Genomic DNA, 24,205 nt, shown 5'->3' on the forward strand with positions numbered 1-24,205 from the left:
CATCTGCGTAACAATGATACGAAATATCCGTAAAAGATGAAAAATAAGAAATTGAAGAAGAGGGACTAAATACAACAGAAACAGTAACAGTCCCAAGACAGAATGCTGTGGCACCCCATAGGCGAGAGAGATGTGCGTTTGTTTTTAAAACCGATGCATGCATGCATTGATAAAAGTCACTCTTCCTCTGGGTATAATAATTGAAACTTCTGAATAATTAATAGTGACTAAACTGTTGTATAGAAAAATTTACAGTATTTGCTTCCTAAAATATGAGAGCTGTTAAAAATAAGTCTAGTGGTTAAGTACACATGTACTTAACCTTCTTCTCTGTCTGTTGTTTGCCCACAACATGATAATGTTAGAGGTGAAACTAGAATCACCACTGGCAGTGTGATGAAAGGGTCAGATAAAGCAGTGAGAGGTAGGTGAAGGGAGGGGGTTGCAGGGGCGGAAGCAGTCAGCAGCACTGTTTTAGGCGTGTTCACTGCATTATTAAAGGGATACTACCACATACAGTACAGCCACCACATTAGCTTCTATATTGCCTGCATCTAAGCATCTCATGCCTTCACATAGCCATCGGTTTTGTGTGCGTGTTCATGAGTAAGTGTGTGTGTGTCCCAAGGATGTATACTGTACTGTTGATCTGTGTGCGTGAGTAGATAGGGGAAGGGTGTGAACTAAACATGCTTCAAGGCGAGTCCTACCCCCACTTTTCCTCTCTCCCTCTGCACAGCTCTCGTCTCCATAGCAACGCCATCTTGGGCACAGGCATGAATGCATATGTGCACACACACACACAGACACACACTAATGCAGTAGCCTGTGGGTTTAGCTTTCAGAATGCATCAGATAGCACAAAAATGAAACATTAGATTTCATATCTACTTCCACATTTTATCTGCTTGTGCCACCTCCTCCCCCCCCCATGAAAGCTTACTTGGAAGGAAACTCACTAAGTTTCTTAACCCCCCCCCCCACACACACACACACACAAACTCACTCAGGCACACACGAACCATACTCTTGCGCATACCTCACCAGACTGTGCAGGGTTGCAGTTGTACATAGGTAATGTAGCACTGCAGCAGCACATTCACTGTCACAGCACTTTTACAGTGTCTGCTTCTCTTTCCACCCCCCACAAACCCTCAGAGAGCCTGACCTTTGCATTCAGCCATGCACATCCTACCTTCTTGGTGCCAGGCCTCTGGAGACCTCAAACACACACACATAGTCCCTCCTGCCATTTGCACATTACATCCTTTTCATATGATGAGATACTGATGTCATAGTGGGGTTTTTATGTGGCATATATCTTATCATGACACAAGAGGGCAACCTACTCCTTGTGTATAAGTCTTTAGTACTTCTAGTACTACTATATTATGCTTTTCACTTTTCAAATCCTTTTCACTTTGTGCACTTTATGCACTGGGCCCATTTAATATGCAGTGTCTGCTTATTCTCAGAAAAGCAGGTGTGATATGAATTATCCAGCACTTGACTATTGCAATAGGGTAATATAATACAATAATGGAAAAATTACTTTTCAATGATCTTATAGGCATTTTAGCTCTGACATATGCGGATGCAAATTCATTATATAGAATAATATCCACTTACTAGACAACTGTGCATACAATTATGTGCATATCAGCGTAACTGTAATAATATCTATGTACTGGAAAGCTGGGCATGCAATCAGCTGTTTACCTACTTACACAATTTGTGAAATAATCTATGACTAATATAATAAAGAGAGGAAGGATGCAAGAAAAGATGAATCACTCCTAGTTTTAAAACCAACTACCACTTAATCATTTATTTCCAAATCTGCGCCTGCCTTCACTGGTTTCTGGACTAAGTAGGACAGGGGCGGGTCCGCGGAAACATGAGCAAGATCAAAACCGGGACACAGCAATATGGAGCATGCCCAAACATACGCATGCACACAGCCCTGAGAGGCACACCAATACAATAGAACACAGTGTTCACTCATTTGGAAAACAATGGCACAATGCCCAAATATCACATAATTAGTTACTCTACTGTAAAACAACAGACAGGAGCAACATCCTGCCACTGCTACAGTGTGATTATTTCTGTCTGTGTCATGATTTATCACAGACTAGCTGGGGAATTAAAACAGTATAGTGACCTATCAACTAAGTAAATATTAAACATAATCATAATCATCATACTTTATTAATCCCTAAGGATTAGGGATCCCATATACTCTTTAGTATTTAGAAAACATTTTCCATATAGTGTATTTTTCTTTAAAATGTAAAAAAACTTCACTCTTCATTTTATGTTTTAATGTATTCAACAATTCATTTACACTAGCAATGTTTTCATTTAGTGTAAGAACCTCCGTAAGTTTGATCAGTTAGGAAATGATCACTAATGTGCAGAGCAGGGCTGATCAAAGACGATGTGTTATTGAATCTGTGATACTGTATCTAATTAGTAACAAGCATCAGCACAGCATGAATGGCAACATTGCAGTTTGGAGTTCAAATACATGAAGGGCTGATCAGGCTCTGTGTGGTTTATGTGCTTTGTGTGAGAGTGAGAAATATAAAAGGTATGAGAGACAGCATGAATTCCATTCACATATAGTTCAACATTGTGACTCAAATTTTAAAATGTGTAATTCAGCAACTGGTTGTGCAAGCAGTAAAACAGCCATGGATTACTTTGCAAAAACAGAGCATCAATCAAAGCTGTCAATAAACAGGAGCTTCAACAGGCTTTGGTAACAGCAAAGGTAGCACAGAAATCTGATTGGTCACTGTGGCTGAAATGGACTCTCTGATTGGCTCAGTATTGTGCCTAGCGACAACGGCAGTGTTATAGAAAGCACCCAGAATTGATTTACTATCTCCCTTCTGGTACCCATGGTGACGCAGATGCAGCCCCTGTCTATGCCCCACCCTGCCTCCCCCTCTACCTCCACCACACCCTTCTTTATGAGCAGTCAGTGCATAAGCCAAGGACAAGGCATTTAAACACAACCATACAAACTAAAAAAAAATGGATTGTGTTAGATTAAAAATCATATTTTTTTCACACTGTCCACAGTGATACATTAAATTCAACCATGGAGTGTAACACAGAGCACAGAAAGCATCTGGTACAGTCTGTCTCTGTCATCTCCTCCTCTTTTCTTTTTTTCTTCCTCACTCACACACTGAAATAGCTTGACTCAAACAATTCTCAGTGGGATTAAGAATAAATCTAGCTTTATATGCATGGATAACCTAGATTTGTCAATCAAACGGTTCACTGGGGAATAGGTCAGTGTACTGTTATTGGCTGGAAATTGGGGACAGACCCGCTATCTGCAGATCAATACTGCATGAGAAACTCAGTAAAAAATACTATTCAATATACTACCACATGCAGAGTGGTAACACGTTAAATAATTGAATGCATTGATATTTAGACAGGCTGGTAGTATCCACTTGTTGCCACAAGGGGGAGCCTTTTAAAAAATCACTCTCTTTGTTCTCCATTGCAGTTTCCATATCCACAGACAGACACTGATATCAGAGGCAGGCAAAGATATAAAGCCTTAAATTAGATTAGCACTCTCACACACTTCCAAAATTGTATCAGTGCTAAAGATACACTAGCAGGCTGTGTTTCTACTACACATTTCCTCTGCCTGCGGAAATTAAAATGTCAACTGTCCCAGATGGGAAAGAAGATGCCGATGTCAGCTACTGAGTCTAACAATACCTGCACAATCTCATCCAGCCTGATACATATCAAAACAAAGAAAAGGGAGAAGAAAACAGAGAAATTCTTCTATCATTTACAAATTAAAACAAGTAAAGATTATGCAGAACATATGGCAAGCATTGGACATTTCTACTGTACACAATTTACACACAAAGAGCTGCAAGGCATAATTTATCCATACTTAAGTGTCTCATATATATTTTACACACACATTACACCTGCACACCATTTCAGCTTTGTGTAATATCTATTTTTACATTCTTAATAGCCATGCAGCATGAAACATGCATCATTCAGTGGTGCATTCGAAGTGCAGAGCTTTGGTGGAAGAGCATAAAAAAAGAATGAATTATAGAGGAGAGCGCTGGCCTGCAGAGAATCTGACACTGAGAAATGACTGAGATGGTTCTGTGAGGTTGCTCCACTTTCCACAGAAATGAAGATAACTATTTATAAAATAATAACTTGCCTACAAATCGTTTAAGCATAGGCTCCTATACTTTCGTTTACCGAGAATAGCAAACACCAATTTCCACTCTCATTAACATCAAAACTTAAACATCTACTTGTGCAGCAGCAAAATAATGTTCCTTCTTAAGGTGTGATGATAGGGATATAAATGATATGCTCTAAGTGTCACATATTGTTTGAGTGTTCATGTTAGTTTGCATGCATGTGTGTTTTTGGCTGAGGAGTGTTGAACAGTGAGGGAAGAAAAACCTATTGCCAGTTGCTAGTTTAATGTTTACCCACATGTTTTCTGTCTAAGACTCAATGATACATGACTGCTGAAATAAATGCCACCTTCATTATTGTTATGGCATTCTGCTTTAGTGTAACTCAATTCAGTTGCCTTTTTGAAGCTGTGTTTTTTATATATGTGGCTATTGTGTTTTTAATATGTCGGGCCCTTTTTGTCAGATTAAATATCAAAAACATGCCTCCGTATTGTTTAGTACAATCCAACAGCAACACAAACTACAGCTTCTTACAGACTGTAAAGTTGAATTCACAGTCCTCTCATACCATATGTTTAGCATACAATATATGCAGCTTTAAAAAGTAATTTAATAGGACAGATTTTTTTAAGTGGGTATAAGAATGCAAAGTTTAAAGTCAAGGACAAAGCAAATACATAACAAATTAAAGAAAACAACATGGTGGCAGCATGGTGGCATGGTGATTAGCACTGTTGCCTCACAGCAAGAAGGTCTGAGTTTTATTCCACCACCTGGCCAGGGCCTTTCTGTGTGAAGTTTGCATGTTCTTCCTGTGTTTGTGCGGGTTCTCTCTGGCTACTCCGGCTTCTTCCCACCATCCAAAGACATACAGTTAGTGAGGTTGGGTTAGATGGGGATGTAGGCTACTGACAGCTAGAATTACATAACTGGTAATTCTAAATTGCCAAAAGGTGTAAATGTGAGTGGGAATGGTTGTCTATCTCTATGTGTTAGCCCTGTGACAGACTGGTGACCTGTCCAGTGTGTACCCTGCATCTCCCCCTATGGTAGTTGGGATGGGCTCCAGCCCCCCACAGCCCTGACAAGGATAAGCGGAAGAGAATGGATGCATGAATAATAATAATAATAATAATAATAATGCTGTCTAGCCATTAGCCTGAAGTTTAAAGCTGAGTGAAATCCTAGGTTACTTTATGCGCTGCTGTCTTTCAAAGCTGCTCTTCATGGCATCGTTAAGATGATTCCACCTAATCGTATTGGAGGACCAACATAGTAGAATTATTACTTTACATACTTTACAGAAGCCCTAATCCAACACAAATGGGGATAGTGACAGTTATAGCAGATGAAAAAATGCTTGGATAGGAATTCTCTTTTGAAAACACCTAAAGGAACAGCAGCAATATTTTGGCACTTTTAAACATTTGGCATGACAAACTGCCAAAAGTACAGCTTTTTATATAATGCATGGAGATCTAACATGATGCTTTCACAAAGGTCATGCGTTGCAGGTTTACACTGGATTGTTTCTAATATACTGCTTACAAAGTACTGAGAATTTTTATGCCATTTCACACTTTCTGTCTATTTCTATCATTATTCTATTAGAAGCATTATCACTATAATTCATTACTTTAGTTCTCTGCTAGAGGACAAAGCAAAGTGACAAAAATCGGGCAGTAAAGGGCTTAGGGAGCAATTCACTCCAGCCTTATCATGAGCAACTCATTTATAGCAGTCTGTTAACAAGCAGAATAAACATCTTTTGTTATGTTGGTATCATATTTTTAGCACATTTTTTGTCTCTGCACAACTTTGCTCCCCTCATTCCCATTAAGCAGATTCTCACTTCATTATCTGTAATGCGATGCATAGATTATCTGGCCCAGTATCTACTGTGAGTTTTGGTCTGTATAGAAGACTGAGTTCATCTGTTTGCTAAATCCCTTGCTACCTGATCTCACTATCTACTATAAAATCAAGCCTTAACATAATTTGACACACTATCAGCAATGAAGCAGAGGTACACAGAGTAACACTCTTTTTGAAACTAATGGTACGTCTCAATTATGTGGTACTGCAATTAAAATATAATATAAATAAGAAATTCATTGCACTAGCCCTTGTACAGCTGCTGTTGCTCAGTTTGTGAGATTAATGTTTTAAAGGCCCTTAGGCTCATAGTCTCTGAATGAGTGACATGCTTTTGTGACTAAAAACAAAATAATGAGAAAGGTAATGTCTGACTGAACACAACACTTATACCAATCATTTTGATAAAATGTAAATAGCAACAAGCATGAAAAAGCATGACACAAATGTAATTAATAAATTCTGATAGCCATTTCCCCCAAATAAGGGATAGCTGTAGGTTTATGAACCACAAAATAATAATTGAAACACATTATTGTTAAATGTATTGTTTCCTGAAAACAGGAAAAATAGTAATTGTGAACAGCATAATGATTATTTATGCAGACCGCGAACAAACCGAAGAAATAATGCGGTGACCAAAATATTCCCTAACATTAACCAAAATACCCATCCTTACCTTAAATCTAACAAAATTGAATAACAATATGCCAGAGGTCACTTTTTGTAGTGATTTGTAGCTGTAGAGAGAGAAACAAACTTGGGTTATTTAATTTTCTTATCTTTCGTATTATATTATGTTTAACAAGCAGGATATTTCACTTGGAAAGCATGCTACTTCAATTCCACAGCAAATAGCCACATAAAAATAGCAACTTCAAATTCTAAGAACATTGTTCATGTAATCCCATCCTTCATCCTCCTGTATAAGAAGTATTTAACTCAAGTCAACAGCAACAAGCTGAAAAATTGTTACTTTGGATTCATATGCAGGCAAAATTATTATTATTTTACCTCTAGGACCTCTGGCTTTGAAAAACAACACTAGACTTGGCTATGCTTCACGTGTCTCTACTACAGCCATAAGGAAGAGAGAGAAAAAGGTTTTCTAACAAACTCAGCTCATAGCTCCAGTTTATAGAGAAAGAGGAGGTAGAGTTGAGAAAAGAGGCCACCTATGTTTTCAGAGGCAAGGAAGGATTGTATAGTTTCAACTAAGCTTTGTAATAGCAGTTAGCAACCAAGTCAAACCAAAGCGAACACCAGGTTGAGCAAAAAAACAGAGAACTGGGGTATAACAAAAGAAAGAGTAAACAAGCTTACAAAATGTGTCAGCCATTTTCTGTGAGCCTGCAGTTGCACAAAGCGACAGGAGAGGGCATAAGAAAGAGTATCAGCAAAAATAAATCAGGATGCGTAGGAGGAGGAGGAGAAGAGATTCTTTGTTTAAGAAATGAAATGAAGAAATACGAAGACAAATACACTGATTGAAGAATCGAGCTAGAAATGGCAAGGAAATGAGGGAGAGATGAAGATGAGAAGGAAAGCACATGAGGCTGAGAAAAGTGGGGTAGTAATCAAGAGAACAAAGATGGGTGGGGGTGGGGGGGGAGCAGTCAGTGGGAGGAGAACGTGTGGTATGAGCCACAGCATCATCACGGGTCTTCCACACCCTTGTGTCATTGTTTTATTCATACACTACTAGATTGGATGGCGGGAAACACAGAGAAAGGTCTAGGAATGAACAGACATGTAAACACAAAAACACAGCTCTGTGTGTGCGTATGCTTGTCTGTGTGTCTGTGTACTACAGGGAATGACATAGCCTATCATCTTTCTGATATCATGTTAAAATAATACTAGCACCAACCCTAAATGCCCACATTCCTGATTCATTTTTATGACAGATGGTTCATCCTGAAATAAACCCAGCAGACCAACTTCGCAAAATGAAAAGCTACATGTGGGATGAGATGACTCACGTCCTGAACAGAAAAACTCACTGCATCACACACTAAGAAAAATGACCTGGAGGAGCTGAATGTCCATTTTAACACAGAGAACACAGAGAATACAAGGAGACTTTTTTACACTGTAGCTTTAATCACTGTTAAAATGGGCTTTCTCATGTGTCTGCATGACCATATCAGTGTCATGTGATCATACATAAACACAAACACATACACACTGTGCATCCTTTCAGATACCATGGATTAATGTATGATATACATGTACCCACCCAGGCTGTGCGGTATATGCTGTATTTTTGTTTGCAGCATACATACACATACTATTCCTCCATATCACGTGAACCTTCAAGTCTCAACCTTTAAGAGAAATAATATAATAATAATAATAATAATAAAAAATCTAGTTTGAGTTTGTCTCATTGGTTTTCTTTGGGAAAAGTTTTAATAATATAACTAATAAGACATATTTTAATGGGATAATGTGTGGTTTGTGTTGTATTAAACATTGTAGAACTTTTATTTTAAAAGAAATTAGATTGAGAACATTTAGAGTGAAAGAGGGGTGTGACATGCAACACAGAGCTTTGCCAGATCTACATTGCAGGAACAAAAAGTGTTGTGATTTGGTTACATTGAATAAAACATTAGCACATTGAAAGCTGGGCTGGAACATTCAGAAAGATAAGAATAAACAAGGCATTGACTTTACTCTAGATGTTTAGTAGGGGAACTAGACAGGCCGAATAGCCACACGGGGAAGAGGAACCCTGCAGCTACAGACTCAATCCCTCTAACGGCCAACATTTGATTCCATCCATGTGTGGCAACAAATACGGTATTAATTAGACAAGTATATGTCATTTGTGACCATATACCTCATTTACCCCATTTACCCCGCAGTGAGCAGTGCAAGGATAAGAAGGCAATCCTCTTAGCAAGGCTACACCCAGCATCTAAACAGCAGACTCTGAATTTCCCTCACTCATTCATGCTTTCTCTCACAATTCACTAAATTCCTATTTCCTAAATCTAGATCTCAGGACACTTCATTATGCTGTTTTTAGGTTTTGGTACAGGATAAATTAAAAGTGTTTTTTAAGCCATATGTGTCTTTACTAGTTTTCTGCTTAATGGCTGGCTGTCTTGCGTGTATCCTTGCCCTGACCCGTCAGTCAGTTCAATCCTCCGGGCATGGCATGATGACCTAAGCACAACAGCAGATGTTCTGGCTGTATGAGCACTGATGCCAAACAAGAGCAGCACAGACCAGCATCTGTTCTTATCTCTGTTGATTCAGAAAAAAAGAGGAAAAACAACAACTTGTAAACACTGCACATGGCTAAATGCACTTAACAAACCTACCAATCACTCTGCATTACAACACACAGACATATATGTCTAGACTTAAGTACTGTTAAGCATTATGATACTATTAATATGACTATTGTTAGGAAAGTAAAGCATTGCAAAGAGAGCTTGACATAAAGACAGTGAACAAATCATCACAATGCAGTACACTAAGCTAGGCTCATATCATCCATCAAGGAGTTAAAGGGACACATGGAGATAGTGTATGCAAATGCCTTTTTTTGGTCCAATGTTTTTAATGCTTAGAGAAGTTGACCCGGCTAAAGCTCCAGAGAAAGGCCTCTGTGGACTGATTCAGCTGCACTAGAGTGATTCTAAAATAAGAGTAGCAAGGACCAATCTATGGGACTCATGAGTCAATGGACTGAGAGATAATGAAACTGATGGCTTATATAACCAAGTGGTAGAGATAGCAAAGGGTCAGACCTTTTCAAACAGTAAAAATAAAAGACATAGGAATTATGTAGATTTTTTTTTCTTTTTGCTATTATTCTTTATGATTTGCTGTGTCAAATTTTGCTTGACACCCGATAAATTCTATTTGTATCTTTATCAACACTAAAGAAATTTTGACCCAAATACTGACGAGTACTGCCTTGCTTTTGCCAGCTGACATTAAAGCTACACATGGCTCTAAATCAGTCATGTCCTAGTGCAAATGACAAGAGCTAAAGGAGCTGTGCCAAGCAGTGTTGCCCCACAGATGTGAGTGCAGCCTGCAATTAAATTTTTTTTCCCATTGACTTCTATTTTTGCCCTGTTAGTCCAGAAGCAACTGAAAAAATCCAGGGCATCTTCTTGTCATGTTTCTAGTTGATTTATTGTGTTTTTTAAATGAGCTTAATCAAATAAGGGCATTTTCTGTACTGTGTGAGTGGTTCATGTGGTTGAAACTGCAGTGAGTGTCATGCATTAAACATACAAAGTGGAAAATTTAAAATTGAATATACAAGACTCAAAGGTAAAGTTAAATAATTGAGTTTAACTTGACATAAAAACATCTTGACACAAAACACATCTTCATTCAGCCCTCCTCTGCCACTCTGTGTTCAAAGTGCATCACACAGAGGTCAACAAACAGATTATTTACCAAGAACACTAAAAGATGCATTGCTGCAATGCTTGTTGATATTGACATTAATCTCCTGATTAACCAGCACCATATTGCCTAAATGTTTACTAAGAGGAAGTACAGATATGAACACAAGCACTCACTATTACCAGAGATACGTAGTAAATAGCAGCTCAGATAACAACTTGTTTGGAAACATCTACAAATCACGTGCTTCAGTTCAACACTAATGAAAACCAGACTGTCAAAGTCAGTGTGTTGCTTGAATTCTTCCACTGAGCCACATCAGTTTTTCTGTAGTGAAAAACAAATCTCCAATCAACAGTGAGTGATTGCACCTTAAAAATAAAAATCAACGTCCAGTGAAAGTAAAAAAAGTTCAATAGCAATGTGAATCTACTTAGTATGCTCATCACAAAATATAAACAAGCATGAAAGTTATTTTTTGTATTGTATTTTAGGTATTGTCGCAGAGTTTTGTCTGCACTAGTTCAAGAAAAGTCTAACTAAACAAAAATATTAGATGCATTTGATCAGTTTAAAAGGCCGAAGTTGTCATAAGTTAACCTGATTTTTTTTAAATACAGTTCCAGGTACCTAAGTTTTTGCTAAACATAAAATACATTTATCATTACTCAACTTCACAATTCAGTTTTAGCAAAATTAAAATTGTGCATGCCTTCTTATTTCCTGAACAAACAAACATTTGTGATCATGTTTTGTCCCCCCTTTCCATTTTGGGGTAAAACACGCAAGTAGTGTAATGGCACTTGGTGAAGACTCACACCTTGCCTTTCTGTAATAAAGGCTGTTATTAAGAAAGAATTGTGTGCTGTAATATGACTTTCCACAACAGCAGCACCTGAGAAAAGTCGGAAGTTAATAAAGAACATGAAAGCTTACTTGGAAGGAAACTCACTAAGTTTCTAACCCCCCCTCCCCCCAACACACACACACACACACACACACACACACACACTACCACCCCCCCCCCCCCCTTCACACACACACACACACACACCAATCAATTTATCTGTGAAAGTGCCTTTGAATAAAGAGGATTAGACACAGTATGTGATTTCGGTGACGTGATATTGCATGTGCATCTATGGGGACAAGTGTGCATGTGTGAAGTGTGAACATGAAGATGGTAGCTGTTTTTGCTGTACTGCACTATGTGTCCAAAATTAGATTACCATCACTGCTGCTGACCTCAATGTGAGTGGCGGCATCCTCATACAAAGCTGGAGCAATAAGGGAGAATGTGCCCTACTGACATACAACAGCACATTCAGCATCCACTGCTATGACCCTACAGGCATGAGGCGCAGCAGCACACAGCTTAAGAGCATGTGGCATAACCAGAGAAAGATTGCAGAAAGCAAGTCAGATATCACCCGGGAAATAAAGAAGTGCACCATATGAAGGAGAAGAGGAAGAACAGAGACAAGGAAGTGGGAAAAGGAGGCCAAGAGTGGGAAGGGGGAAGGGAACTACTGAGAGCAAAATCAGTATGAAAGGGGAGAGAGTGTGAGAGAGAGAGAAGCTGCAAAAAAAGGGGAGGATAAGCAGTCCTCAGAGCAGAGGCAGAACAGTGAGTACTGCATGGAGTAGTATATTGGTGGAACACTCATTGCTATAAAAGCAGAAAATAAAACTTACAGCAAATTGACAGTGAAAAAAAAAGAATGCAGGTTATTTTTCATAAAATTTGAGAGAGGGATGACGTGCAGAATAAGTTAAAACGCAAAGGCAAGTAGAGTGAAGCATGATATGAGTGTGTTTAGCTGTCAGCATTTTATGTGTTACTTCAGAAGAGAAGACACAAAAAGAAAGGTGAATAGGAGGAAAGTTGCTGAAATGACTACACACTACTGTTGTACATGATTGGCTTCTTACAACATTCCCAAACTGCAATGAATGCAGTTTAATGAGGAACGTGCTGCCACCTATTTAATAAAAGCAATGTATACAGACAAACTTAGGTAACTGCACTGTAGATAACATTTTGTGTAGACATACCGCATGCAAACACAGTTGCAGAGATCTGCTGAGCCAGCCAAGCAAACAGACAAAGCCACTGGAGCAAGCGGCCACACCCCCACAGAGGAGAGCATACAGAATGAAAACTGTGAACAGTTTACATCTTCTTACATCAAACTAAATTAAGATCAGCAAGTTTAAAATGCAGGAGTAATTTTTTTCATCTGTTTTTGCAATAGTAATATACATATTAAAAGTGTTTATTTACTGTACAACAAAGGTGCATCCCATGTGCTTGCATTAAAGTAATTGCAGCTCATCCACTCCTCTTTCCATCTGTTTTTTTCCTAACTATTAAAAAACAAACTATGATGGCGCAGGAATAAAATAAATAAAAATACACTATAATTCTTTAAAAGACATGCAATCAACTCACAGTCTGTGTGATGCAATGACATTTCCAAGCACTTATTAGTTTTAATGAGATGCTCTCATTTTTAATCACATCTTTTCTGGGCATCTGCTGTCCAGGCACAGCTTAGCATTGCTGCTGTACTGCAACACACACACACACACACAAAGCCTGATTTCTATCTCTCTCACACTCACGCATGGACACGTGCATATAAAATATTCATTCATGCACACATACGCTCAGAGGGGCAGTTATTGCTAGCAGAGCTAAATAAATCTGGACAGATGAACTGCAGAGAAAGTGTGGCCAGCCTGTCTTACTCTGAATCTGAACCGATCCTTTACCTTCCTGTATTCAAGCTTTAGCTTGCTGCTTTATTTCACATGCTGCTCAGTAGCTTCTCATACAGCACCAGTTTTCAGCACAGACATATATGTTTATCATTTAAAATATGCTTTTTTTTCTGTCAGTTTCCTGTGTAGGGAATCTAACGTTGACCCAGTTTTTTGGGTGAATAGATTATCCTCCATACTATAAAATATCTAATTAAAAGCTAGAATATTCCTGCCTTTGCTATTCCTTTACTATCTGCAGCATGTGCTTCCTAGTTTACAGTGCTGAATGTGGCATTATAAACCACGAGTTTATATAGAAATAAACCAATTCTTATCAAATATTGTGAGGTTTCTATAGATGAGCTGTACAAAAGCCACATCCCCTCCCCCTACTCTACTGCTTTCTCCATCCCTCCCTCGTTCATCCTCTTCCACTGCTGTTGCTAAGACCGTTGAGTGCATGCTAGTCTGTGGAAACCAGTAGAGTCTGAGAGGTGGATCTCCCAGTGTGTTGCTATGGGCAACACACAATGTTCGATAGAGAATCACCTCTCAGACTCTAGCTTGCAGACCTTCACACATGTCATAGAATGTGACCTACTTTCAGTAAGTCAAAGGGGATCATGCACTCTGAAGCTTGCGTGCAGTGTGCTAAATATACAGTCTTCTACATCAGTATTTCTCAATTCCAAAGCACAACAAACCAATCAAATAAAAAATTGTAAAATTATATTGCTTGTTTTTCACTCCTGGAATGAATTCACATCCCTGCTGAAACAACCCCACCTGACTTGCTGCACATTGTGATGCACTGCACACTCGCCTCAGGCACTCTCTGCTCTTCTCTCTCTTAGCTCCAGCCATTCATGGCCCATTGAATCACCTCAACAGCATCAGCAAGCACAAACCACAAGAAATCTCATAGCCAGTCATTCAGTTGCTTTAAGCCCATGTAAGAAACTTCATAGACAGGAAGGATATATAGATGCAATTAAAGATGAAAAAACAAAACAAAAAAAACAAGTGTATGCAGCGCAAAGCTCACAGTTTTTCATTCAGACTCAGACATAAATACATGCAAACCACAATAAGTGTTTGTCTGGATATTTGGGTGATATTAGTATTATAAATAATGTTAAACTTCAAAAGCAGAGCACCATATTATGGTATAGACACGGCATAGAAGCAACAGTTCAATTTGCTTATGAATTAGCAGTTTGGACTGTGTGAGAACCAACCAGAAAACCACATGTAAGGTGTTTTATCAACACACAGCCTACTTATTTCACACAGTGAATATTTTTTTATGCTTCTTGACGGTTCCTGTTGAGTAGATTATTTTGTAGGATCAGCTTCTTATTTCTGATAAAAATTATAGCATAACTGCCTAGAAATAAAATTGTCTTTCTTACCTCTTCAGATGTGCGTCTCCTATCAGGAAGCACAAGTGTATTTGCATGACTACCGGGCACTAAAGTAGATCCTATACTCATTCTGGGTCCAACTAGCATGTACCGCTTCTCTCCCGATCTGTACTGGATGCTGTGACACAGTGTCCCATCATAATTAGTCTCTGGCAGATATTTAGAAGTATAGTCTGTGGATTTGGAGCACTGCATTGCAATCAGCACGATGATGCTGACGAGAAAAAGTACAGAAACTGCGCCCAAAGTTATCATGAGGTAAAATATAACATTACTGTCCTCATCATCTTTTGTCGCACTTTTAACATCAGAAGCTGCAAAAGCCTCTTTGGGCTCCACAAGTTTGACAATCACAGTAGCTGTTGCTGAGAGAGAAACGTTGCCGTTGTCTTTGACCAGTATTACCAGTTTATGCTCAGCCTCATCAGTCTCTGTGAATGAGCGAAGTGTTCTGATCTGTCCTGTATAGCGGTCCAACGCAAAGAGACTGTGGTCAGTCACTTCCTGGAGTGAAAAGAGCAACCAGCCGTTATATCCTATATCAGCGTCATAGGCTCTGACTTTAGTCACCAAGTGTCCTGCGTTGACGTTTCGGGGAATCTCCTCCACACCTTGAGCAGAACCGTTGGAGGTGAGTGGATACAGGATGACTGGAGTGTTGTCGTTCTGATCCAGGATGAAGACGTTGACTGTGACATTGTTGCTTAGTGAGGGAGTTCCAGAATCTGAGGCAACAACTTGGAACTGGAAAGTTTTCATCATTTCAAAATCAAAACTTTTCAGTGCCACAATATCTCCATTTTCAGGGTTTATACTTAGAAATGATGTCAATTTTTCATCAGCATTCCTCATAATATTATATGATATATGGGCGTTATCACCCTCATCACAGTCATGAGCACTGACAGAAAATAAAGATCCTCCAGCAGCATTGTTTTCAGTCACATAAAACATATATGGGTTTGTTGAAAACTCTGGACTGTTGTCATTCACATCTGATATTATCACACTTATTATCCTGTGAGATGACAGTGGCGGGTTACCAGCATCTTTTGCAACAATTCTTATGTCATACTTGGGTTGATGCTCTCTATCCAGCAGTGACTTGGTGACTAAAGAGTACATATTTTCTTGTAATGAAGGCGTTAATGTGAAAGGTACACCTTCACTTACAGAACACATCACCTTTCCATTTACACCTGAATCTTTATCATTCACACTTATCAGTGCTACTGTCCTTCCTGGTTTGGAGTCCTCAGGGACTGCACTTGAAAAGGATGTCACCTCAATTTCAGGTGTGTTGTCATTTAAGTCCACAATAGTTATTTTAACACTTTTTTCTGTTGCCAGGGGGACTGGCCCTTTATCAGAAGCTTTAATATCAATTTGATATCGGTCTTTTTCTTCATAGTCTATGGGCCCTTTCACAATAATTTCACCTGTATTGCTATCGACTTTAAAAAGTTGACGTAATTTCTTATTTACATTATTCCCAAATGAATAAACCACCTCCCCATTTAAACCATCATCTAAATCTGTGGCATTTACTTGTACGATAGTTGTGCCAATTGGTGAATTTTCATCAAGAACAGCAGTGTATGAGTCTCTGGCAAAAACTGGCATATTATCATTCACATCCAGAACATTAACAATAATTTCCATCGTCCCTGATCTTGCGGGCTTTCCTCCATCAACTGCTGTCAGAAGCAATCTGTGACTTCGCGCAGCCTCTTTGTCCAGCGCTTTATGTAAAAACAAAACAGGAATTTTGCCATCCTCTTCTCTATCCTTAACCTCCAAACGAAAATGGTCATTTTGACTGAGCTTATATTGTTGAACAGAAAACATGTCGCTGTCTGGATCACGGGCGCCTTGTAGCTGAAATCGCGCCCCAGGTAAAGCAGATTCGGATATCTCTAAATGCGTCTGGTTGTCCGTGAAGGTGGGAGAATGGTCATTTACATCTAAAACCTCAATGCCGACGTAGTGGACCTCTAAGGGATTCTCCAGTACAGTCTTTATGTTCAGAATACAGGTGGTTATCCGTTCACACACCTCTTCTCGGTCTATTTTTCTGTTAACGTGTACTATGCCGTTGCTGTTGAGTTGAAACAGGGGTTCAGTCGATCCAGAAACGATGCGAAATCCTCTAGCATGCAAAGCACTGTGATCCATCCCTAAATCTTTAGCGATATTTCCAACAACAGAACCCACCGTTAGCTCTTCGGGAATAGAGTATCGCAGCTGTGCGGAAGAAGAATTCATAGTGAGAGCCAACGAAACAATAAAGACGACCAGGCGCTCCAACAATACTCCGCATCCCCGTCGTGCCATGGCGAATTCACAGAATAAGCAAAATACTAGGAACAGGACGGTTAAACACTGAAATATGAATTTACACCGAAACACTGGAACTGATGAAAACCAAATATTCGAGGATTCCGAAACATAATGTTTCCGAGGGTATCAAAGATTTAAAGCCATTGCCCCCCAAAGCGCAAGTGCACCCTGTCGAGAAATACTGTAGCGCAAAACTACTGACGTAGAAGACGTACAGTTGGGAGTCGTTAATTTTCACAAGCAGTGACACCATGCGAGCTGACGTTACAATGCAGATAAATAAAAATAGTGTTTAAAAGCTTCAACTTCGTGTCGAGGGGTCAAGCAAAACACGGGAAAAGTGCACTCGACATCATTTCAACATAAATAAAATCATCTCGTTCAAGCACTTCCAAAATATATTAATGTTAATTTTACTTCATGAGATATTCCAATTAAGAGAGACATTCTTACCTCTTCAGATGTCCCTCTCCGATCAGGTAGCATTAGTGTATTTGCATGGCTACCCGGAACTATGGTAGATCCTATACTCATACTCATACTCAGTTTGGGTGATGAATACACACTACACATTTGTATTCTATTTCTATTCAGCTGTTATAAAGAGAAAGTTTAACGCAGCACTTTGAACATATTTATATCAACCGAATTCAAACTCTAAATATGTAGAGTCAGTATTTGTTGGAGTGTTTGAGAATTGTGAACTACTCTAAAAAAAACCTGTTAAAATAAAGCCTTTCCTACCTCTTCAGATGTGCGTCTCCTATCAGGAAGCACTAGAGTATTTGCATGGCTACCCGGAACTATAGTAGATCCTATACTCAATCTGGGTCCAACTAGCATGTACCGCTTCTCTCCCGATCTGTACTGGATGCTGTTACACAGTGTCCCATCATAATTAGTCTCTGACAGATATTTAGAAGTATAGTCTGTGGATTTGGAGCACTGCATCGCAATCAGCACGATGATACTGACGAGAAAAAGTACAGAAACTGCGCCCAAAGTTATCATGAGGTAAAATATCACGTTATTGTCGTCCTCATCATCTTTTGCTGCACCTTTAACATCAGAAGCTGCAAAAGCTTCTTTGGGCTCCACAAGTTTGACAATCACAGTAGCTGTTGCTGAGAGAGAAACGTTGCCGTTGTCTTTGACCAGTATTACCAGTTTATGCTCAGCCTCGTCTGTCTCTGTGAATGAGCGAAGTGTCCTGATCTGTCCTGTATAGCGGTCCAAAGCAAAGAGACTGTGGTCAGTAACTTCTTGCAGTGAAAAGAGCAACCAGCCGTTATATCCTATATCAGCGTCATAGGCTCTGACTTTAGTCACCAAGTGTCCTGCGTTGACATTTCGGGGAATCTCCTCCACACCTTGAGCAGAGCCGTTGGAGCTGAGTGGATACAGGATGACTGGAGCATTATCGTTCTGATCCAGGATGAAGACGTTGACTGTGACATTGTTGCTTAGTGAGGGAGTTCCAGAATCTGAGGCAACAACTTGGAATTGGAAAGTTTTCATCGTTTCAAAGTCAAAACTTTTCAGCGCCGTAACATCTCCACTTTCTGAGTTAATATTTAAAAACAATGCCATACTGCCTTCGCTGTTGTCCCGATAAACGTGATATGAAATACGCGCATTATCACTATCATCACAATCGGACGCCTTTACTGAAAATAATTGTGCACCTAAATCGTTATTTTCAGTGATGTAAAATATGTAAGGACTGACTGAAAACTGAGGCCTGTTGTCGTTCACGTCTGATATCGCCACAGTTATTGTCTTTTCACTTAAGAGTGATGGAACACCAGCATCCTTTGCAACAACTGTAAGTTCATAAAAATACCTTTCTTCTCTGTCCAGCAGTGAGTTGGTCACTATGGCGTACATATTATCTTGGAGGGATGGCGATATAGCAAAAGGAACATCCTCAGGTATGAAACAGGAGACTTTCCCACTGGGACCTGAATCTAAATCATTCACGCTGATCAAAGCTACTGTTGTTCCAATCCTACAGTCTTCGGGAACTGACTTAGAAAATGACGTGACTTCAATCTCGGGTGGGTTATCGTTCAGGTCGATTACCTTTATTATCACACTTTTGTCTGTTGATAAAGGGATAGTCCCCTCATCAGACGCTCTTATATCAATTTCATAGCGTTCATTTTCTTCGTAATCAATTTCACCAGTCACTTTAATTTCCCCCGTGCTCGAGTCTATATAAAACAGTTTTTGCAGTTTGATTTCCACTTCCTTACCAAAAGAGTAAACAATTTTACCGTTTGCTCCCTCATCTAAATCTGTGGCATTCACCCGAATGACTAGCGTGCCGGGGGCTGCGTTTTCATTCAGCATAGCAGAGTATACATCTTGTGTAAAAACAGGTGCATTGTCGTTAACATCAAGTACCTCAATCAGTATTTGCGTTGTCCCAGACTTTGGCGGTCTCCCCCCATCAATAGCGGTAAGGAGAAGCTTGTGCTCTCTCGCAGCCTCTCTATCTAACTGCTTCTGTAAAACTAGAAATGGCATTTTACCATCATCTCTATCTTTTATCTCCAAACGAAAGTGATCACTGTGATTTAGTTTATACTGGTGAACAGAGAACTGGCTACCGTCTGGGTCTCGTGCAGGTTGGAGCTGAAATCTTGCACCCGGTATCGTCGATTCAAATATTTCAAGTCGTTTCTCTTTCTCTGGAAAGATGGGGGAGTGGTCGTTTACATCCACCACCTCTACGGTCACATAATGGATTTCCAGAGGATTTTCTAGCACTGTTTTAAGGTTTATTACACAATCGAGTCTTCGTTCGCAAATCTCTTCCCTGTCCACTTTCCTGCTCACATACAGAACACCGTCGTCTTGATTCAAATGAAAAAGGGGTTCCTTTGAACTGCCAACAATGCGGTACTTTCTTTCCTTCAGCGTAACCTTATCAATCCCCGCGTCTTTCGCAATGTTTCCAACAACACTTCCTTCTTTAACCTCTTCAGAGATGGAATATCTGATCTGAGCCGAGGCTTCGCTCCAAAACATCACCAATGCCACCGCGTAGACTATGCATCTCCATCGCTCGATCCACGTCCGCCGTCCTCTTTGTTCCATTATGTGCAGAATAAAATTATGACTTCAGGAACAATTATTGTGTCGTTTACAAATAAAGTGCAGCAGGGTTCCTTTTTAACCTGCTCTCCATAATTTAAACCTATCTGTGCACACCACCAAGAACGATAAACAGCTGATTTCTTATTTAAGCTCGATGCACGAAATGCCAAAATACAGGGTTGGACCAGCTGGTGACGACAAAAAGACACTAGAGAAAACATTTGTAATTACACCGACACCATGCGATATATAACGTTATTGCAGCACCGTGAACCAAAGAAATAAAATAAAATCAACTACATTCAAGCAACAAAACTATTTGGCAACTGTAGGAAAAAAAACAACGTTCTGCTAAGAATAAGATATATAATCGGTGATTTGTAAGGTTCCTTCTTTGGAAATCTATATGAGCTATTTCTGTATTATTTCTAATAAAAACGCTTGTAGTACTGAAACAACTTTCAGCACCACGGACAGCAACACTACCGACCACAGGCAGACCCACACCGACAAAGTCTGATACACTTTCAGCACACATAAATGTTATGGGAACTAAATAAACATGCACGTTATAGATTTAACTATTCAACGACAATAAGACAGCATTATATGTATTAAAACACGGTGTCATTATCGATAATGTCTTTTAAACGTCAGAAATTGCGCCATAATTTGCTCTGAGCACGCCCATCATTCTAAAAGGTCATCACTGTGGTTTCCTCATTTGGAAAATGCCTAACCTTAACCATAACCTTATGCCTAACCATAACCTTATTCCTAACCTTAACCATAACCGTATCCCTACGCCTAAACCTAACCTTATCCCTAAACCTAAGCATAACCTTATGCCTAAACCTAACCATAACCGTATACCTAAGCCTAAACCTAACCTTATCGCTAAACCTAACCATAACCTTATTCCTAACCTTAACCAGCACTTTAATGAGGTGAAATAGTGTTTTCTAAAGCGATTTTAAGGGAAAAAGCGAAGATGTGTAGATTGAGTCCAAACGGTTCTCATGTGTCCGCAGTTTTCCGATGTCGTGACGTAGGAACGCCTTGGGTGCCCGAAAACGTAATATGTTGAGGATTTGTCACCTAGCGTAAAATGTTACGATTTGGGAGTGAGAACGGGTTAGCACACACACACAGCTAGTTTGGGTGATGAATACACACTACAAATTTCTGTTCTATTTCTATTCAGCTGTTATAAAGAGAAAGTTTAACACAGCACTTTGAACATTTTAGCGGAATTCAAGCTCTAAATATGTTGAGTCAGTATTTTTTGGAATGTCTGAGAATTGTGAACTACTCTCAAAACAACTGTTTAAATAAAGCCTTTCTTACCTCTTCAGATGTGCGTCTCCTATCAGGCAGCACGAGAGTATTTGCATGGCTACCCGGAACTATAGTAGATCCTATACTCATTCTGGGTCCAACTAGCATGTACCGCTTCTCTCCCGATCTGTACTGGATGCTGTGACACAGTGTCCCATCATAATTAGTCTCTGGCAGATATTTAGAAGTATAGTCTGTGGATTTGGAGCACTGCATCGCAATCAGTACGATGATGCTGACGAGAAAAAGTACAGAAACTGCGCCCAAAGTTATCATGAGGTAAAATATGACATTACTGTCCTCGTCATCTTTTGCTGCACTTTTAACATCAGAAGCTGCAAAAGCCTCTTTGGGCTCCACAAGTTTGACAATCACAGTAGCTGTTGCTGAGAGAGAAACGTTGCCGTTGTCTTTGACCAGTATTACCAGTTTATGCTCAGCCTCGTCAGTCTCTGTGAATGAGCGAAGTGTTCTGATCTGTCCTGTATAGCGGTCCAAACCAAAGAGACTGTGGTCAGTAATCTCCTGCAGTGAAAAGAGCAACCAGCCGTTATATCCTATATCAGCGTCATAGGCTCTGACTTTAGTCACCAAGTGTCCTGCGTTGACGTTTCGGGGAATCTCCTCCACACCTTGAGCAGAGCCGTTGGAGCTGAGTGGATACAGGATGACTGGAGCGTTGTCGTTCTGATCCAGGATGAAGACATTGACTGTGACGTTATTGCTTAGTGACGGAGTTCCAGAATCTGATGCAACAACTTGGAACTGGAAAGTTTTCAGTGTTTCAAAGTCAAAACTTTTCAGCGCTAATATTTCGCCATTATCAGAGTTCATGTTTAGAAATGAAGTGACTTTATTATCTTCGACTCCGTCTCTGATAATATGATAGGAAATGCGCGCATTGTCATTCTCATCACGATCAGAAGCTTTAACAGAAAACACTGAAGCTCCTGGACTGTTCCCCTCAGTAACATAGAAAGTATATGGGCTGAGTGAAAACTCTGGACGGTTGTCATTCACATCGGACACTGTAACACTTATTGTGTTTTTAGATGATAACGATGGTTGGCCACCGTCTTTTGCAACTACTGTTATTATATATTGTGACTGTTTCTCTCTGTCTAGAGTTGTCTTGGTTACTAATGAATACATTTTGTCCTGTAAAGATGGTGATAAAAGAAAACGGACATCATCAATTACACTACAAATAACCTTTCCATTGACTCCAGAGTCCAAATCATTTATACTGATAAGAGCTACTGTAGTTCCAGGTCTGGAATCTTCTGGGATAGAGCTGGAAAATGAGGTAACCTCAATCTCAGGTGCGTTATCATTCACATCAACTATCTTAATAATCACGCTTTTTTGTGTAGCCATTGGAGGCAGGCCTTTGTCTGATGCCTGAATTTCAATTTCGTATCTGTCTCTCTCCTCATAGTCTATTAAACCTTTTACAATGATTTCACCTGTTTTCTGATTAATATCAAAAAGCTTAAAGAATTTACGATTCACGCCATTGCTAAACGAATAAACCACATCCCCGTTGGGTCCATCATCTAAATCTGTTGCGTTTACCTGAATGACTGTTGTATCTACCCGAGCATTTTCATGAAGCATCACTGTGTAAACATCTTTAGAGAAGACGGGGCCATTATCATTTACATCTAAAACACTGACTAGAATATTCATAGTACCCGATTTCGGAGGTTTACCCCCGTCCATGGCCGTTAGTATGAGCGTGTGGCTTCCTGCAGTCTCTCTGTCTAAAGATTTTTGAACAATCAGTACAGGTATTTTACCGTCGTCTCCTGAGTCTTTAACTTCCAAACGAAAGTGTTCATTAGAGCTAAGTTTATACTGCTGAAGAGAGAAGGGGCCACTGTCTGGATCTCGTGCGGGTTGCAGCGGAATTCGCACGCCTGGTAGCACAGACTCAAAAATCTCCAGTGTTGTCTCTTTTTCAGGGAATGTGGGAGAATGGTCATTTAAATCCACCACTTCTATAGCAACATAATGGACTTCCAGTGGGTTTTCTAGCACCGTTTTCAGATTTATTGTACAAGTACTGCTCCGCTCGCAAACCTCTTCCCGGTCGATTTTTCTCCTTGCGTACAGGATCCCGTCATTTTGATCCACATTAAAAAGAGGATCTATGGCACTGGTTACAATCCGGTATTTCCTGCCTTTTAGTGTGCTTTTCTCTAATCCCAAATCTTTTGCTATATTTCCAACCACAGTTCCTTCTTCAACTTCCTCAGAAATGGAATATCTTAATTGAGCCGATGCCACATCGCACAGAAGCATAGCGATCAAGCAAACAACACTCCGTCCTTTCATCCACGTTCGTTCGCATCCTCTTTGTCCCATCATTAAAATAAAATTAACCAACTCTTCGCGGTTTCAGTCACAGTGTCATAAGAAAAGAGTCCAACACGCACATACCTATGAGATGCTTATTTCAAAAGACGTAACAAATCCGGACAATTTGTAAAACGATCGCAGCACCCATTCAACTTATTCTGTCTGTAGGGAACCGAGAAGATAACAAAAAGGTGGAACCCTAATGCAATGACGACAAGACACAGTCTGTCTTTTGCCAGCACACTGACACCGTGCGAATTCGTTGCGTATTGCAAGAAAGTCAAAATACTGCAGCTGTTTCCAGGTAATTCTAAGGAGCATGTTTATTTACTTTGACTTACAGGCTTAGAGTAATCTGAAAATCACTTTTCCTCATTAGCTAATTAGAAGGTTCTAAGTGGAGACAGTAGA

At 39.7% G+C, this 24,205-nt stretch overlaps 2 protein-coding genes across 22 annotated transcripts in view; both read right to left on the bottom strand.

The window, feature by feature from the left end:
- Window positions 1-24,205, bottom strand: part of LOC134644677 (protocadherin alpha-C2-like) — a 199,885-nt gene that overhangs the window by 103,937 nt on the left and 71,743 nt on the right. Inside the window, exon 1 of one of the 21 annotated variants that reach the window (XM_063497861.1) lies at window positions 21,443-23,815. The exons of 19 other annotated variants lie outside the window; for them this stretch is intronic. In XM_063497861.1, coding sequence (XP_063353931.1) covers window positions 21,443-23,803 — 2,361 coding nt within the window. In that variant the 5' untranslated portion in view covers window positions 23,804-23,815. Of the gene's footprint in view, window positions 1-14,641; window positions 17,118-21,442; window positions 23,816-24,205 lie in introns of those variants that run through there. One more of the 21 variants, XM_063497971.1, reaches the window with a different exon arrangement.
- LOC134636766 (protocadherin alpha-6-like) lies at window positions 17,717-20,095 on the bottom strand. Its single transcript, XM_063486927.1, has one exon. It carries the CDS (start codon window positions 20,093-20,095, stop codon window positions 17,717-17,719), a length of 2,379 nt encoding a protein of 792 aa, XP_063342997.1.

The sequence above is a fragment of the Pelmatolapia mariae genome, linkage group LG2, assembly GCF_036321145.2.
Source record: "Pelmatolapia mariae isolate MD_Pm_ZW linkage group LG2, Pm_UMD_F_2, whole genome shotgun sequence".
Lineage (NCBI taxonomy): Eukaryota > Metazoa > Chordata > Actinopteri > Cichliformes > Cichlidae > Pelmatolapia > Pelmatolapia mariae.

Coding starts and splice junctions, on each gene's coding strand:
- LOC134636766 (XM_063486927.1), bottom strand. CDS start 20,095: ATGGAACAAAGAGGACGGCGGACGTGGATCGAGCGATGGAGATGCATA.